Source organism: Mesoplodon bidens (assembly GCF_964165515.1).
Source record: "Mesoplodon bidens genome assembly, chromosome: 4".
Classification (NCBI taxonomy): Eukaryota; Metazoa; Chordata; class Mammalia; order Artiodactyla; family Ziphiidae; genus Mesoplodon; species Mesoplodon bidens.
The window spans coordinates 142678534-142694422 of record NC_138160.1 but is presented as its reverse complement, the minus strand read 5'-3'; the positions used below and the strand labels follow the sequence as shown (position 1 = coordinate 142694422).

The 15889-nt window shown below is 46.5% G+C and overlaps 2 protein-coding genes across 6 annotated transcripts in view; one reads left to right on the top strand and one right to left on the bottom strand.

Moving 5' to 3' along the window:
• Nucleotides 1-15889, bottom strand: part of GCDH (glutaryl-CoA dehydrogenase) — a 415847-nt gene that overhangs the window by 56416 nt on the left and 343542 nt on the right. The window lies entirely within an intron of this gene.
• The window catches only part of CACNA1A (calcium voltage-gated channel subunit alpha1 A), a gene marked incomplete at both ends in the record, with an annotated part of 240306 nt that overhangs the window by 137869 nt on the left and 86548 nt on the right, over nt 1-15889 (top strand). For all 5 annotated transcript variants that reach the window (XM_081230532.1, XM_081230530.1, XM_081230531.1 and 2 more), the window contains 7 exons: nt 251-307; nt 1568-1657; nt 9379-9588; nt 12832-12944; nt 14191-14303; nt 14455-14586; nt 14880-14952. In XM_081230532.1, coding sequence (XP_081086658.1) covers nt 251-307; nt 1568-1657; nt 9379-9588; nt 12832-12944; nt 14191-14303; nt 14455-14586; nt 14880-14952 — 788 coding nt within the window. The remainder of the gene's footprint in view (nt 1-250; nt 308-1567; nt 1658-9378; nt 9589-12831; nt 12945-14190; nt 14304-14454; nt 14587-14879; nt 14953-15889) is intronic.

Here is a 15889-nt window from a genome sequence, read left to right as displayed (position 1 = left end):
ATAGGCTATGGTAAGGAGGTTGGTTTATATTTTGAAGGAGGTAGGGATGATGTTGGCTTTAGGACCATTGTTGAAGTGGAGCTGGGAGTCAGAAGCAAGTGAGCAGCACATTTCTGGCTGATTGAGTTGTCACTCAGCAAGGGGAGAGTAGAGTGGCCAGGAGGACCCTTCTCCTTCCTGGTCCAAGGGAACCCATCCCCAGGAGAGTCCTCCAGACGCTGGAGCTTAACTATGTGCTCTTCCTCTTCAGAAGAGGTGATCCTCGCCGAGGATGAAACCGACGGGGAGCAGAGGCATCCCTTTGATGGTAACTGCTCTGAACCTGGCTCCAGGGGTGGGGGGGCGGGTCCCAGGGGACACAGGAGGAGCTGAGGCTGGGGGGACAGGCTACTCCATTCTGAGGGGCTTCCAGGGAATGGATGTTCAGGGCCCAGGTATGCCAAGAACAAGCACAAGACCAGGTCAGGCTCAGGAAGATAACGGGAATGGTGAGAATCTGCTTCCTCGAGGAATTTCAGGACCTTAACACAGGGTTTCCCTTTCTTGCCTGCCCTTTCTGCTTTGACCACATGCCCAGCTTCTTCTGCTTTGTGCCTCCATTTTTCCCATCTGTCAAATGGACATGATAATAATCATACCTACCTTAGTTGATTGTTTATGAGGATTATATTAATTATTGCAAATAGAATGCATAGAACAGTGTCTGGCTCGGGGTCAGCCCCATTTGTGTTCACTAAGTAAAATAAATAATAATAATTTCACCAATGGGAATTCCCTGGCAGTCCAGTGGTTAGGACTTGGTGCTTGCACTGCAGTGGCCCGGGTTCAATCCGTGGTTGGGGAACTAGGATCCCGCAAGCCACACAGCACAGCCAAAAATAAAATGAATTAAATTAAAAAAAAATAATTTCACCAAGAATCCAGCTTACTATTAAGGACAGTTGTCTCACATGTTAGAAAGTTGTCTAGACAGAGCAATGACTTTGGGTTGAAGAGACCAGGAGTGAAAAGGAAGGAAAGGAGCTGGGGCCCTATCCCAGTAGGTTACAAAATGGATTTTCGGCGGAGGGAAAGAGATTACCCTTGGGGGTGTCTAAATCACTTTATTGGAAGTATATGCCTGTACTCACTGTCCCCTGGCGAGCTCTTGGGGGTGGAGAACCTAAATACTGAGGAAGGGCTTCCACAGTCCCAGCCCACCTAGCAAGTGTGCTAAAGGTTAAGGGGTGGGCTGTTTTCATAGGAGTCACTACATATCCAATCCCAGGGCTCCTAGAGGGAAAATGACGGCTGGGAGCCCAGACTTCGAGTCAGACTGAACGGGACTTGGGTCTCATCTTTACCCCTTAGGCAAAGTCATGTAGCCTCCCTAAGCCTCTGTCTCCACATCTGTGAAATGCGCAAGCTCTTACTTGCCACCAAACCAGACCACCACGTGGGTAAAATCCAACAACACATAGAAAGTCCCTGGTAGAGCGCCCAGCACCCAAGGACACACTCAGTCGGTGTCATTTTTGTAGCAAAAAGGGTAACGTCTTTTTCTCTTGCCATGTTTCCATTGTTGGAGCTCTGCGGAGAGCCACCATAAAGAAAAGCAAGACAGACCTGCTCAACCCCGAGGAGGCCGAGGATCAGCTGGCCGATATTGCCTCCGTGGGTAAGTCCTCCTGCTGCCGCCTGGCAGTTGTTTATTACTGATCGCCCTCGAGATGGAGTGTGAGAGCTTGGGGGACCAGGCTGCCTAAATTTGGGTCTTGATTCTGCTCCTTCCCACCTGTGTCCTGGGACAGATGACATGATTATGAGAATAACAACAGAGCATGTCTTTTCATATTATTGGCAGGAGAAATAAAACTAAATAATCTACATATAGGGACTCCCCTGGCAGTCCAGTGGTTAAGACTCTGCGCTTCCACTGCAGGGAGCACAGGTTCCATCCCTGGTCGGGGAACTAAGATCCCACATGCCGCGTGGTGTGGCCAAAAGAATAATAATAATAATCCACATTGAGCATTTAGAACAACATGTGGCAGAGAATAAGGTCCCCATGATATTGGCTAATATTATTATTCATTATTTATGAATAATATTATTATTGTTCATTAGTTCTCATTGAGGGGCTACATTTATTAGGTGCCCAATTGTGAACAAGACAGAGACCAAATCCCCACCCATGTGGAGCTTGCCGTCCAGTGCAGAAAATTGATATTAAACAGGTCATTACACAAATAAACCTGTAATGATAACAGCACTTCAGAGGAGATGCCCTGCGCTCAGCCTGCTCTGGAAAAGTGGAGTGTGGTCAGGGAGGGCTTCTCAGAGGAGGTGACATTGACACTGAGAACTGAAGGGTGGGTAGGAGTTCATCATGGCAGTGACAGCAGAGAGAAGACTGTGCTCAGGCTGTTGCTGTTGGTTATCTCCAAGGGCAGCGTTTGAGGTGGGAGAGGACATTGACTTCTTTCCTTCTCACCCCTCTTGATTGAGACTGTGTTGCTTTCGATCTTTTCCAAGGAGACTCTACTATCTTTTGAAATGGGTTTTTTTTAATTCCGATTATGAAGGGAATTCCCTGGCAGTCCAGGGGTTAGGACTCTGCACTTTCACTGCCCAGGGTATGGGTTCAATCTTTGGTGCAGGAACGAAGATCCTGAAAGCTGCATGAGTACAGCAAAAATAAAATTAAATAAAAATAAATAAAAATAAAAATTCCAGGGCTTCCCTGGTGGCGCAGTGGTTGAGAGTCCGCCTGCCGATGCAGGGGACACGGGTTCGTGCCCCGGTCTGGGAAGATCCCACATGCCGCGGAGCGGCTGGGCCCGTGAGCCATGGCTGCTGAGCCTGCGCATCCGGAGCCTGTGCTCTGCAAGGGGAGAGGCCACAACAGTGAGAGGCCCGCCTACCGCAAAAGAAAAAAAAAAAAAATTCCAATTATGAAGAGTGGGTGGGGGAGCTTCCAGGCACAGGAAATAAGACAAGACTCTGAGGGGAGAAGGCATTAAGACTGATGGGGTATATGGAGCATAGAGGCAAGGATGAGAGAAGGAGGGAGGGAGGCGGGAATTCAAAATATACACGTGTTTCTGGGACTTCCCTGGTGGCGCAGTGGTTAGGACTCGGTGCTTCCACTGCAGGGTGCACGGGTTCGATCTCCGGTCGGGGAACTAAGATCCCACAAGCCTTGAGGCACGGCCAAAAAATAAAAATAAAAATATACGCGTGTTTCTAATCCCCAGGAACCAACTACTTCATACTCTGCTTTTTTCATTCACCCCTAGTTTATAAGCTTACTGCTGAGTTTCAAAATGATTTCCGTCACTGTCCCACACTCCAGAGGGTGGCTACACTATGGTTTGCTCAGCGTGGCTTTATTATATGGTCTTTGAGTTGTTTCCAATTCTTGCCCTTACGAGTAGCACTGCTGGGAACATTTACGTACAATGATTTCCTTGGGGATAATTATAAGATCAAAGATATTAACAGGTTTTCAACTCATTATTCACAGAGCCATTCTGAGTTTCAAAAACACTGAACCCATTTATAAACCTGCCAAGTATTCAGACACTCACAGATTCTCCCACACTGGCCATTGCCTATTACCCATTTAATTTCCTTTCCCAGATAAGTCGGTTTGTAATGATACCTTAAAGCTTGTTTTCATTTGCATTTTTAATTTCTAGCCAAAACACTCTTTTCCTCGATGAATGATGAACAAGTCCTATTTCTACTTGTGGATACATCTGTTTCTCTCCTTCCAGCAAATTCAGGAATTGGAATGCTCCATCAATGCTCTGAATTTGATCCATTACATCTGTCCAACATCTTTTCCCATTTAGGTTGCTTCCATTTTTCTAATCTGTTTTGTTATATTTTGATAGGCAAATATATTTTGTCTATACCACATTTATTAAATGTCAGGCACTGAAAAAAATAGGGTACCCAACATCTCCTCTATGGGTAAGATTGGGTACCTGTTCTTAATTAACAGGGAGATATTTCTTCACATATGCAAAAGATCTATGTACCAACCTCTTCTCAGCAGCACTGTTTCTGGTATTCAAAAAAGTAAAAACCAGAAACAACCAATCTTGGAAGTCCAAGATCAAGGTGTTGGCAGGGTTGGTTTCTGGTGTGGCCTTTCTCCTTGGTTCATAGATGGTTGTCTTCCTCTGTATCTTCGCGTGGTCTTTCCTCCATGTGTGTCTGTGTCCTAATCTCCTCCTCTTATAAGGACGCCAGTCATAGAGGATTAAGGCCCACCCTAATGATCTCATTTTAATTCAATTACGTCTTGAAAGGCCCTCTCTCTAAATACAGTCACATTCTGAGATCCTGGGGGCAGGGTGGGGGGTGGTTAGAACTTCAACATATGAATTTGTGGACATGGGTCAGCTCCTAACGAGGGGGGGAGTGGGGATGATCCAGGAAGCCATGATAGATTCACAGAGGGTTTGTCTGTGGGAGACCCCGGAGCTCGAATTTGTGGCTGACCTAAGAAAACTTGCTACTTGGAGAACCCAGATTCAAGGCTGGCATTTGATAAATGTGTGATAAAAGGAAGACGAGAAACCGAAGTTGAAAGCTGTCACACTGAATAAGTGCCAACGCTGTCCCATAGCACCTCTGTTAAGAAAGCAGGTGACTTTCAATTTTGTAGATGGGTCCAAAACACAGGCCAGTGGCTTGTTCTCCCAGGACAGGTTTGCTACAGGCAAACCCACCTACAGCCAGCTCCCTTGCCTGATAGATGAAAAACCCACAGGAAGGGGCCCCTATGCTAGCAGGGGCTTCCTGAACAATCCTGAAAAGAGACCTCTGAAATTCCAGGGTTCTGAGAAGGAAACGTCTTTACCTTTATTTATTTACATAAAAAATAATAATAATAATAATGTGTTTCAAAGTCAGGCGGGAACTGTGTGGCGTTTGCCCTCCCGTTGTGCCCTCGTAAACGCAGCTTTTATGTAACTGATGATTCTACTGTGTTGCCAGTTCATTTGATAAACAAATTACAAAACAGTCTCATGTAGAGTTGATCAACTGACTGCTGAAATATGGACCTGGAGTCATTGTTAGGAAACATTGAGCCATGAATGGAATCTGCCATCACAACACAGGTTCTTTAGGAAAATCAGATTCCATGTAGCTGGTCTTAAGGGTATAGGCTCATTGTGGGCTGTATTCGTTTGCTAGGGCTGCTGTAACAGGTACCACGAACTGGGTGGCTTAAAATAACAGAAGTGTATTCCCTCAGAGCTCTGGAGGCCAGAAGTCCAAACGGAGATCAAGATGTTGGCAGGGCCGTGCTGCCTCTGAAGACTTTAGGGGAGAGTCTGCCCCCACGCTTTTCTCTTAGCTTCTGGTGTTGTCGGCAATCCTGGGCTCTCTTTGGCTTTTACTTGCCTCACTGCAGTTTCTGCCTCTGTCATCACATGGTCTTTTCCTGTGTGTCTCCGCGTCTCTTCTCCTCTTATAAGGATGCCAGTCATTGGATTTAGGGCTCACTCTAATCGAGTCTGACCTCATCTTAACTTGATGTCATCTCCAAAGACCCTATTTCCAGCTAAAGTCATATTCACGGGTACCAGGGGTTAGGGACTTCCACACATCTCTTTGAAGGACAGTTCAACCCACAATTTGGGAAGCACCTATTTCAATTTACAGAGAATCTGAAGAGCATATAAATTGCCCCAAATCCCAAGATTCAGCCTTGGTGGTGCCATACTGCTGTCCTCACCGTGGAACATTCCTGACTAGGACGGGTCGCCTCTGGCTCTTGACTCCTTGAATGTAGCTGATCTGAACTGAAATGTGCTTCATACTAACACATTAGATTTCGAATACATAGTACAAAAAAAGAAAAAGAGTATAAAATATCTCTTTAATATATTTCTATATCGATTCCACATTGAAATTGATATCTTAGATATATGGGGTTTCATAAAATAGCTTATTAAAATTATTTTTAAAATCTAAGGATTGCCTGCAATTACAGTTCCAGACCACAGAGGAAAAGTATAGACAAGAGTGTATAGAAAAAGGGAGCATGGGTCAGAGCAAGTACGAAATGCAATAAATAGAGGAGACGGTACAGAGCTGGCGCACGGCCTGGCATGCAAGAGGTGTTTAGTTAATATTCACTTTCCTCTCCATTCCTGATGAGTGGGATGCCTATTGTGGGATGTATCTCCAGGCCCTGTGATGAGGAAAGACTTCCTCCAGGCGTTGGTGTGTGAACGGGTCTTGATTTCAGCTCTTAGGGTTGTAGTAAGAGATTTTAATCTTACCAATAAGCATGATGTACCAGCATCATGCCAGGGGGTATTAACTCATTGATTTCTCCCAATGGCCCTGTGAGGTGGAAGGCACTGGAGTCCCAGGATGCAAGGTGACTTGTCCGAGGCCATCTGCCCAAGGTCACTCGCCTGTTGGTAATGGAGCCGGGTTTCCATGTGGCTCCAGCAGGAGTTGGGGTAAGGGGCCTCCTGCCTGGTGTGATTGCCAAGGCTTGTGGATGCCTGTGGGTCTGGGCACATCTTTGGGAGCCATAAGGACCAGAAATGTCCCAACTGGGAAGGGGTGTGAAGAGCCACCCTAGGGTTCCCAATGCCCGTGGGGTCAGGCAGGTGATGGACATGAGGGGAGGATCCAACCACTGGACCTGGCCAACTGCTGCTGGGCAGGAATGTGGTCCCTCCCTCACGGCCACATGTTCCAGGAGTGAGTGCAGCATCGTGGCCGAGAGCACAGGCTCTGAACTAACTCGACACTTCTTAGCCAGTTACTGGACTCCCCTCAGTCTCTGTTTGCTCAGGGTGTAAAATGGTGTTAATGACGGTCCCTACTTCCTAAGGTCGTGATGAGAAGCTTACTGTGTAAAATGCATCCCCCGCAGTGCCTTCTAAATGTTCAAAAAACGTCAGCTGTTATTTTCATTCATGAGAAGCTGAAATCCATATTTTTATGGAAAATCTCCCAGTTTTTAAATGTAGACCAGTAATTTTAAATTTCACAAACCCAGGATGAACCAGTATGGCCCCTGGGGTGCCAACTCACAGCCTCTGTTTAGAATTTTGCTAATAGGAAGTGGCATCCTGAGAGATGTTTTCCGTGTCCCATGCCTGGCTGGTGTGATGAGGTTGATGAAGTGCTTGATGGATGAACGTATAAATGAACAAATGAATGAACGGATGGATGGATGGATGAACAAATGAATAATGGATGGGTGGATGGATGAATGAATGTGTGAATAAATGATGAATGAAGAAACAAATTGGTAAATTAATGAATGCGCTAATGAATGAACAAATGATGAAAGAAAGAATGAATGAACGAATGACATACCAATGAGTGAACAAATGAATGAATACACAAATACATGAACGAATAAGCACACTAATGAATAAATGAAAGAATGAATGAACCAATGAAGAACAATTAAAAAATGAATGCAATGGAAGATTTTCAAGAGGAGGGTTTTTTTTTTTGGCTGCGTTGGGTCTTTGCTGCTGCGTGCGGGCTTTCTCTAGTTGAAGCGAGCAGGGGCTGCTCTTCATTGTGGTGTGCGGGCTTCTCATCGTGGTGGCTTCTCTTGTTGCGGAGCACGGGCTCTAGGCACACGGGCTTCAGTAGTTGTGGCTCGTGGGCTCTAGAGCGCAGGCTCAGTAGTTGTGGCACACGGGCTTAGTTGCTCCGCGGCATGTGGGATCTTCCTGGACCAGGGCTCGAACCTGTGTTCCCTACATTGGCAGGCGGATTCTTTTCCACTGCACCACCAGGGAAGTCCCACAAGAGGAGTATTTTAGAAGGTAAAATGAATCTATCCAAAACTGAGCTCTGAACCTCCCCCCATCCCTCCTGGGGCTCAAGCCAAAAACCTTGGCTTCTCCCTCTCTCTTCCACCCACACTTGGTCCATCAGCAAGTGTCGAAATCTACCTTAAACAATACATCCCAAATCTGCCCACTCTTCTACCTTCTCAGCCACTATGGAGTAGTAGCCCCATTATCATTTGCCTGGACTAGAGCAGCCACCTCCTCCCTGCTCCTGCCCTTGCCTTCCACAGTCTTTGCCCCCCACAGCAGCCAAGGGGCACCTGTGAACTCCAGTCAGGTCACGTCCGTCCTCTGCTCAAACCCTCCATGGCTCCCACCTCACTCAAAACAAAAGCCCAAGTTCTCCCCACAGCCCCCAAGGCCCTTCACAACCTGCCCAGTCTCCTCCCTGCCCTCACCTCTTCCCTTTTCCCACCTGAACCACTCCACTCCAGCCACACTGTTCTCTTTATTGCTGCTCCCACAATATGTCAGGCAGGCACATTCCTGCCTCAGGGCCTTTGCACTTGCTACTTCCTCTGCATAAGGTACCTAAGATACTAAGGTAACTCAGGCCAACCCCTTCGCCTTAACCACTTGATTTAATACTGCAGCCTTCCCAGTGGTCCCTCCTGGGGGTCCCAGTCCCCTTATTTTGCTCTACTTTCTCTTTTTTCCAAAGCACTTTTCACCTTCCATCACACTATTTTTTTTTTATATTTACTTATTTATTTATTTATTTGGCTGTGCCAGGTCCTATTTGCGGCATGCAGGATCTTTAGTTGTGGCATGTGAACTCTTAGTTGCAGCATGTGGGATCTGGTTCCCTGATCAGGGAACATAGCCGGGCCCCCTGCATTGGGAGTGTGGAGCCTTAACCACTGGACCACCAGGGAAGTCCCCCATCACACTATTAATTTACTATTTATTATATTATGTTTGCTCTCCGTCTCCCCTGCTGGAGTATCAGTCCCAGGAGTGCAGGACTCTGTTAACATGTATCTGGAACACCTGGGACAGAGCCTGGCACAGTAGGTACCTTGTAAATGCTTAGGAACAAAAATATACGTAGACAGAGGGCACAGCTGGCTCATTCTTTGGTGATTATTTCTAAAGTGAAATGTCCATGGAAAACTAGGATCCTATCCACACCTCTTCCTGGAGGCTTTCCAAGTATGGTCCATGCAGTTCTGCTGCCTGCCTCTGCACTGGGAGTCCTGAGCAGAGGCTCCTGCCTTATCCCACCCTGTGGCATGACCCCCCAGAGTCATCAGACATGGCCAGGAGAGGAAGATACAGAACATTGGCTCCAGCAATGAAGAGCCATCAGCCTCCTCACTGACATCCTGAGCACTCATTGGTTATTTCCAATACTATTATTTTCAGGGGCATCACCTTCTCATAAGCTCCATCTCTGGAAAGCTAAGCCCATAGATCATGATGGTTCCCAGGGGCTTCCTTGCTTGGGAGGCTAATGGATTCCCTGGCCACAATCCGTGCCTGGGCCATGCATCGGTTAATTTCCTCTGCAGGAACACCTTGACATTCTCCATCCTTTCCCTGGCAGGGTCTCCCTTCGCCCGAGCCAGCATTAAAAGTGCCAAGCTGGAGAACTCAACTTTTTTTCACAAAAAGGAGAGGAGGATGCGTTTCTACATCCGCCGCATGGTCAAAACTCAGGCCTTCTACTGGACTGTGCTCAGTCTGGTAGCCCTCAACACGCTGTGTGTCGCTATCGTTCATTACAACCAGCCCGAGTGGCTCTCCGACTTCCTCTGTGAGTACCTCCTGGCCCCACCCCCACCGGCTCCCTGATCCCTTCCTCACACCCTTTTTCCAGTTCTCTTTCTCTGATGGTATGTGTTCCTTCTTTGGTCCTCATTGACTTTGCCCTTTCATTTGGCCATGTCTACAACTCAACTTGGGGCTGATGTTGCTGCTGCAACAATGACAGAACCCTATTTCTTTGGGCCTGAGCTGGAAGCTGGAATTTAGGCCACCAGAGACTTCCATGATCACTTTCTAAGAAAGGCACATAGGGGTGCATTGGAAGAGAGACAGAGAGTCAGAGACTGCAAGACAGCCAGATAGAGACAGAAACATACATGTGATTTCTAGGTGCATCTCTGGGAATCAAATAATTTATGGTTGAGAGATGGGGGCAACATTAGAGATAAAAAAGTGACCTGTATGTTGTACCCATTTTCTATTCTCATTTCTGACTCTCTGCTTCTTCCCTTTTCTTTCAAACCTTCTGCTTCTTTCCCCTTTCGTCTCCTGTCCTTTTTGACTTCCTTATGTCTGGGATTCATTACTAGAAGATACTCTCTAACAAGTGTGAAAACGTCTTGCTCCCTCAGTGGGTACCAGGATTTCCAAGGCTTTGCCCTTCTGGGCCTATTCCCAGATTTCAGGAATTAATATGAGATAGTATTAAAATTGATGACCAGGTTGGGGGAAAGGAAGCAGTGAAAGGTGGGGAGACCTCTGAGCAGGATTTAAAAAGTAAAGAGCTCTTAGGAATCAACAAGAGTAATGGCTGGACAGTGAGGAAGGCAAGTGGATACCTTGGTTCTGGCGTATGGGCCCCGAGTGAGGACTCCCCAAAACCTTTTTTCCTGTTGGCTGCCCTCCTCCTACCTCTACTGGCTTGTCTGACTTAGGTCTGTAGATTCTCTACCCTTCTGACCTGGTTCAGATTAACCCAGACAACCATTGGAGAAGTTGAGTCTTCAGCCTAGAGAGGCCTGGGAGCCTGGTCCATGTCATTGTCTCCTTGTAACCCTCATTGTTCCCAGTCACGTTGGCTGAACCCCCCGCCCAGGACATTCCCCAGGGGCCAGTTCTCCTTCCGAAAGCCCTGACCTAGTTCCAACCTTAATAATTGCATTTAGTCCCCCTGGAGTCACTTATAAATGAGGACTATTTACTTTTTGTCTTAACCTCCTCTGATAACCTATTTTTAATCTCCCATATTCTCCCCACTAATCACCTTGCTCTATCTGTCCTGGTTCAGGACAGGGGGTTGGGACTTCCTGCCTGGGGCCTCTGTGTCTGTAAACGTCCTTTAATTATCAATTTCCAGTTGAGAAAACTGCAACACAGAGCGGTTAAGCAACTTGCCCAGAGTCACACAGCTAGTTAGTGATGTAGCCAGGATTTGAACCCAGAGTCCAAGCTGTATCTGATGGTACATCCCTGCCCTGATTACCAGGTAACCTGGGTTCTTGATGCCTGCCCTGCCCCTAACTCTCCGTGTGACCTTGGACAAGCTCTTACCATTGTCCATCAATCAAACACATCTTCAATTATAAGGCACTCTTTTATTTTTATTTTATGTGCCACTAAGAAATAAAATAATGCTGCCATCTAAACTAGGACATGCCAATTTTAAGATACACCCCAGTTTCGGAGATGTCAAAATGTGAACAAAAATATGTGTCTTGGAATCAATGAAGTGTAGTCGTTTCTCTGGGTCTCAAATTCCTCTTCTGTACTTGGTGGAAATTGGATTTGATGACCCTGAAAGTTCTTCCAGACCCCCTACCTAGTGCTACAGATAAGTAATTCTCTCAGGTCTTGTGCATCACCAGCTATCATATTTTCATGGTAACTGGGGAACAAGTATCTTGGAAACTCTTAAGTTCTCCCAGAGTTTCTTCTGGTGTTTTTTGGAATACACCAGATGTTATGGACAGATTTCCCTTGCTGACGTTTTGGTCTCAGAGGCCCTGGAGACCCTAGAGTTTCCCTCAGACACTAGGAGCTCCCTGGAGTCCTAAAATTAAGGGAAAGTTTCAATCAGGAATGAGTGGGAAAGACCTTAACAGTCAGTTCAAACCACCTCTTAAAAGAATTACATAACAGGGAATTCCCTGGTGGTCCAGTGGTTAGGACTCTGCACTTTCACTGCCGAGGGCCCGGGTTCAACCCCTGACTGGGGAGCTAAGATCCCACAAGCTGTGCGGTACAGCCAAAAAAAAAGAAAAAGAAAGTAAAATCACAAAGAACTAGAAAAAAATCTTACACCATTAAAAAAAAGAATGATATAACAAATACCCTTGACCGTCAAACAGAGTTAGCTATGTGACCAAAATGGAATTCTTGGAGGTTTGGGTCCTCTGTCTTCCCTTTCTGTATGCTTTCTTCCCCTCAGAATTCCTCCTTACCTCTCCTTCCCCTCCAGTAGGTGACTACTCATGCCCTTCCTGACCCCTCAACTTCCTACCCCACCAAGAAAGCCGTGTCAGAAAAGGGACTGCTATTAAAGATTTCTTTGCTGGAGCAAACAAATAACCATGAGTTACCTCTCCCCAAGGTATTTGCACCATTATGCTTTCTCACCAAAAAACAAAAGCTTTATCTTGCATCAAGACTTTCAAACATCAGCAAGACAGGATTTCCAAGGGACGTAAATGAGTTTTCGAGGTTCGGAGAAAAGTCATGCCTTAGATTAGTTGCCTGTGGCGCTCCAACTAAGTCCCCAACACAAGGATTACAAATAGGACACTGTCATGATTTTTATTTCTATTATTCCTTTGGAAGTCAGACATATAAAAGTGGTTTAGTCATAATTCTTAGATTATGACATGCTGGCATTATGGAACCACTTTGTTAGTTATCCAATTAGTTAGTCAGTTAGCTGTTAGTCAGTTAGTTAATTCATTCATTTGTTCGTTTTAAAAACGTAGTAAGATGCATAAAATAAACAACAAGGACCTACTGTATAACATAGGGAACTATATTCAATATCTTGTAATAACCCATAATGGAAAAGAATATGAAAAAGAATATATATATATATAAAACTAAATCACTTTGCTGTATACCTGAAACATTATAAATCAACTATACTTCAATTTAAAAATTTTTTAATTAATTAATTAACTTTAAAAATATATATATAGTAAGCACCCAGGAACCCACCAGCCAGGGTTGCAATTAACAGGAATGTCAGAGCCACCTGGAACCTCCCCCCCATAGATCTAACCTCCTCTGTTTTCCCCCCTCTCCCTTCTAGACTATGCAGAATTCATTTTCTTAGGACTCTTTATGTCCGAAATGTTTATAAAAATGTACGGGCTTGGGACACGGCCTTACTTCCACTCTTCCTTCAACTGTTTTGATTGTGGGGTAAGTGGTCTGGTTTCTAAGGATTTCAATTCTCCAGCTCTAGCTTAGAATGGCTGACACCTGGGGACATCCAAAAGAGAGAAGTAGGATCACCCCTGGATATGAGAGACTCTGCTGAATGCAAAAGGAATGAAAGGACAATCCCAACTTCAGCAAGGATACAGAGCCCCTAGAACCCTCCTCAACCACTGCTAGTGGGAGGGGAAATTTGTGGACCCTTTTTGGAAAGTAGGATTGACCTGGCGATTCCACTGCTAGAGATTCACCCTAGAGAAACTCACACAGATGCCCAGGAGACACATACAAGAATGTCCTGAGCAGCGTTGCTAGTCCCAGACCAGATGACCCAAATATTCCTTTGCAGTAGAGTGGATAAAGTTGTGGCCTAGCCACATAATGAAATTCTCTGCATCAATGAGAGGCAACCAAAAACAGCCACACCCATCAGCCACATAATACTGCACAAAAGGAAGCAAGGCACTGACAAAACCAGTCCATACGGCATGATTCTGCTCATGAAAGTTCAGATGGGTAAAACTAAGCTATATGGATTACGGAGGATCCTTGAATGCTTTAAAAAGGCAAAGACCTCGAAAACATTATGATAAGCAAAAGAAGCCAGACATAAAATAAAAGGTCACATATTACATAATTCCATTTATATGAAATATCCAGAACAGGCAAATCTCCAGTGATAGAAAGTAGATTAGTGGTTGCCAGGGGCTGGGAAGAGGGGGATGGGGAGTGGCGGCTAATGGGTCCAGGGTCTTCTTGAGGGGTGATGGAAATGTTTCGGAACTAGAGGGGGGTGATGGTTATACACCATGGTGAATGTACTAAAGGCCACTGCATTGTGCACTATTTTAAGTTAACCTTTCTGGTTAATTTTATGTTATGTGAGTTCCGCCTCAATTTTTTAAATGCAAACGGTTAAAGGAAACGGTTAGCATAAAATTCAAGGTGGTGGCTAATGTCTAGGGGTCCCTGGAGGCTTTCAGGCTGCTGACATGTCTTATTTCTCGACATAGGTGGTGGTTTCGTGGGCATTCGCTTTGTAATTATGTGTTTCATGAATTCTTTGTGCTCATCAGCTCTTAATAAGTTAAAAAAGAGAAGGGATGAGAGGGGTCTGAGACCCTCACCCTGATTCTATTTGAGGGTGGGAATTGGATTGGGTTCCTGCAAGGTTCAGACCCAGGGCACGTTTGCAAGGAGCCTGGACGTAAGACCGGGTCCTCTGTTCTAGGTCATCATCGGGAGCATCTTTGAGGTCATCTGGGCCGTCATAAAACCCGGCACATCCTTTGGAATCAGTGTGTTACGAGCCCTCAGGTTATTGCGTATTTTCAAAGTCACAAAGTAAGTCTTTGGGGTTCCCTGGCATCCCGATGGGAATGGGGATGGGGGCCAGGGTGGGGCCACCTCCACCATGTTGGGAAGGTGGGCTTAGCTGCTGCCACCCTGGCCCAGTCTGACCCCCACCCCCCCCAACCCTGGCCTCTGTTGGCAGGTACTGGGCATCTCTCAGGAACCTGGTCGTCTCTCTTCTCAACTCCATGAAATCCATCATCAGCCTGTTGTTCCTCCTCTTCCTGTTCATCGTCGTCTTTGCCCTTCTGGGAATGCAACTCTTTGGTGGCCAGTGAGCGCTCAGCGGATTCTCTGACTTCTGCTTCCCTGGGGTCCAGCCCAGGGCCTCCCACCCCCAGGCACCTTGCTCAGTGCCTCCAGAGACCCAGGCCCACCTGCATCACACAGTCTGCCCTCCTCGTGGCCTGGATGCCCAGTGCACTCACCCAGATGGGTGGGGCCCGGGATACCACACAGGGTGTCCTTTTAGGGGACAGAGATACTGCCCTGGAAACAAGGTACTGAGCCAAGCCCTTAGAACACCTGAGGTGGGACCAACATGAAATGTCTGTGTCCTCTCTGCAGGTTTAATTTTGATGAAGGGACTCCTCCTACCAACTTCGACACCTTTCCAGCAGCAATAATGACGGTATTTCAGGTACAACCTTCACCCAGCCCCATGAATGCAGGGCCATACAGGGAAGCACCAGAGCTCGTCAGGAGGCAGAGGGAGCGGGGAACATGGGCAGGAGCCTTTATTGTGGTTTCCACAGGAAGAAATGGGCAAGGCACGTTAAGCGGGCTTAGGACTGACTAGTTTAAATAATTTCATCAGGCCCTGGAGCTGTCCTGAGTTGTCTGGTACCTGACCCTGGGCTGATTCTGGCAGGAGAAGGTTGGCCCTGATTGTAAGAGCCCTATAGTGGAGGTGGTTGGGAGTGTGGGCTCTGGATTGGTTGGTTTGCATTTGAAAAGCACATTCACGGGCAAGTTGGTTACTATCTCTAAGAATTAGCTAGTCCTGACTCCCTCCAGGGTCCACAAGGCCTCCCACCTATGTCAAAGCATCAGAATATAGAAAGTAATAGACATGGATAATACACCATCCTCCCCCAGATTGGAAGATACCCCAATCCCATATTCCAAGGCAAACAGATTGACCCTGTGTGGTCTCCCCATACCAACTTCTGTACCCATGTAGGCACATGCCCTGAGGTTTGGAACTGGCCTAGCTGGGACTTCCAGAGCCTTCCCATGTGGGTTCTGTCTCTTTAGGGGACAGAGAGTTTATGGAAAACGTGACTTCACTCCTCTCTTCTCCTGGGGGAGAGGTAATTTCAAAATGAGACCCCTAGATAGGGGCTTGGAAAGGGAAACCATCCATGAAGTTTTGAGCCCTCACATAAATGAGTATTAATAGTAGTAATCACCATCCATATATCTTCAGCACAAGGGTTCTTGCCCAAGAGGGAGACTGTCCCCCAAGGTCACCTAGAAGTATCTGAAAACTTTTTGGGTTGTCACAACTGGGGGTGTGGGGGGATGTTACTGGCATCTAATGGGTAGAGGCCAAGGATGCCGGTCAACACCCTACA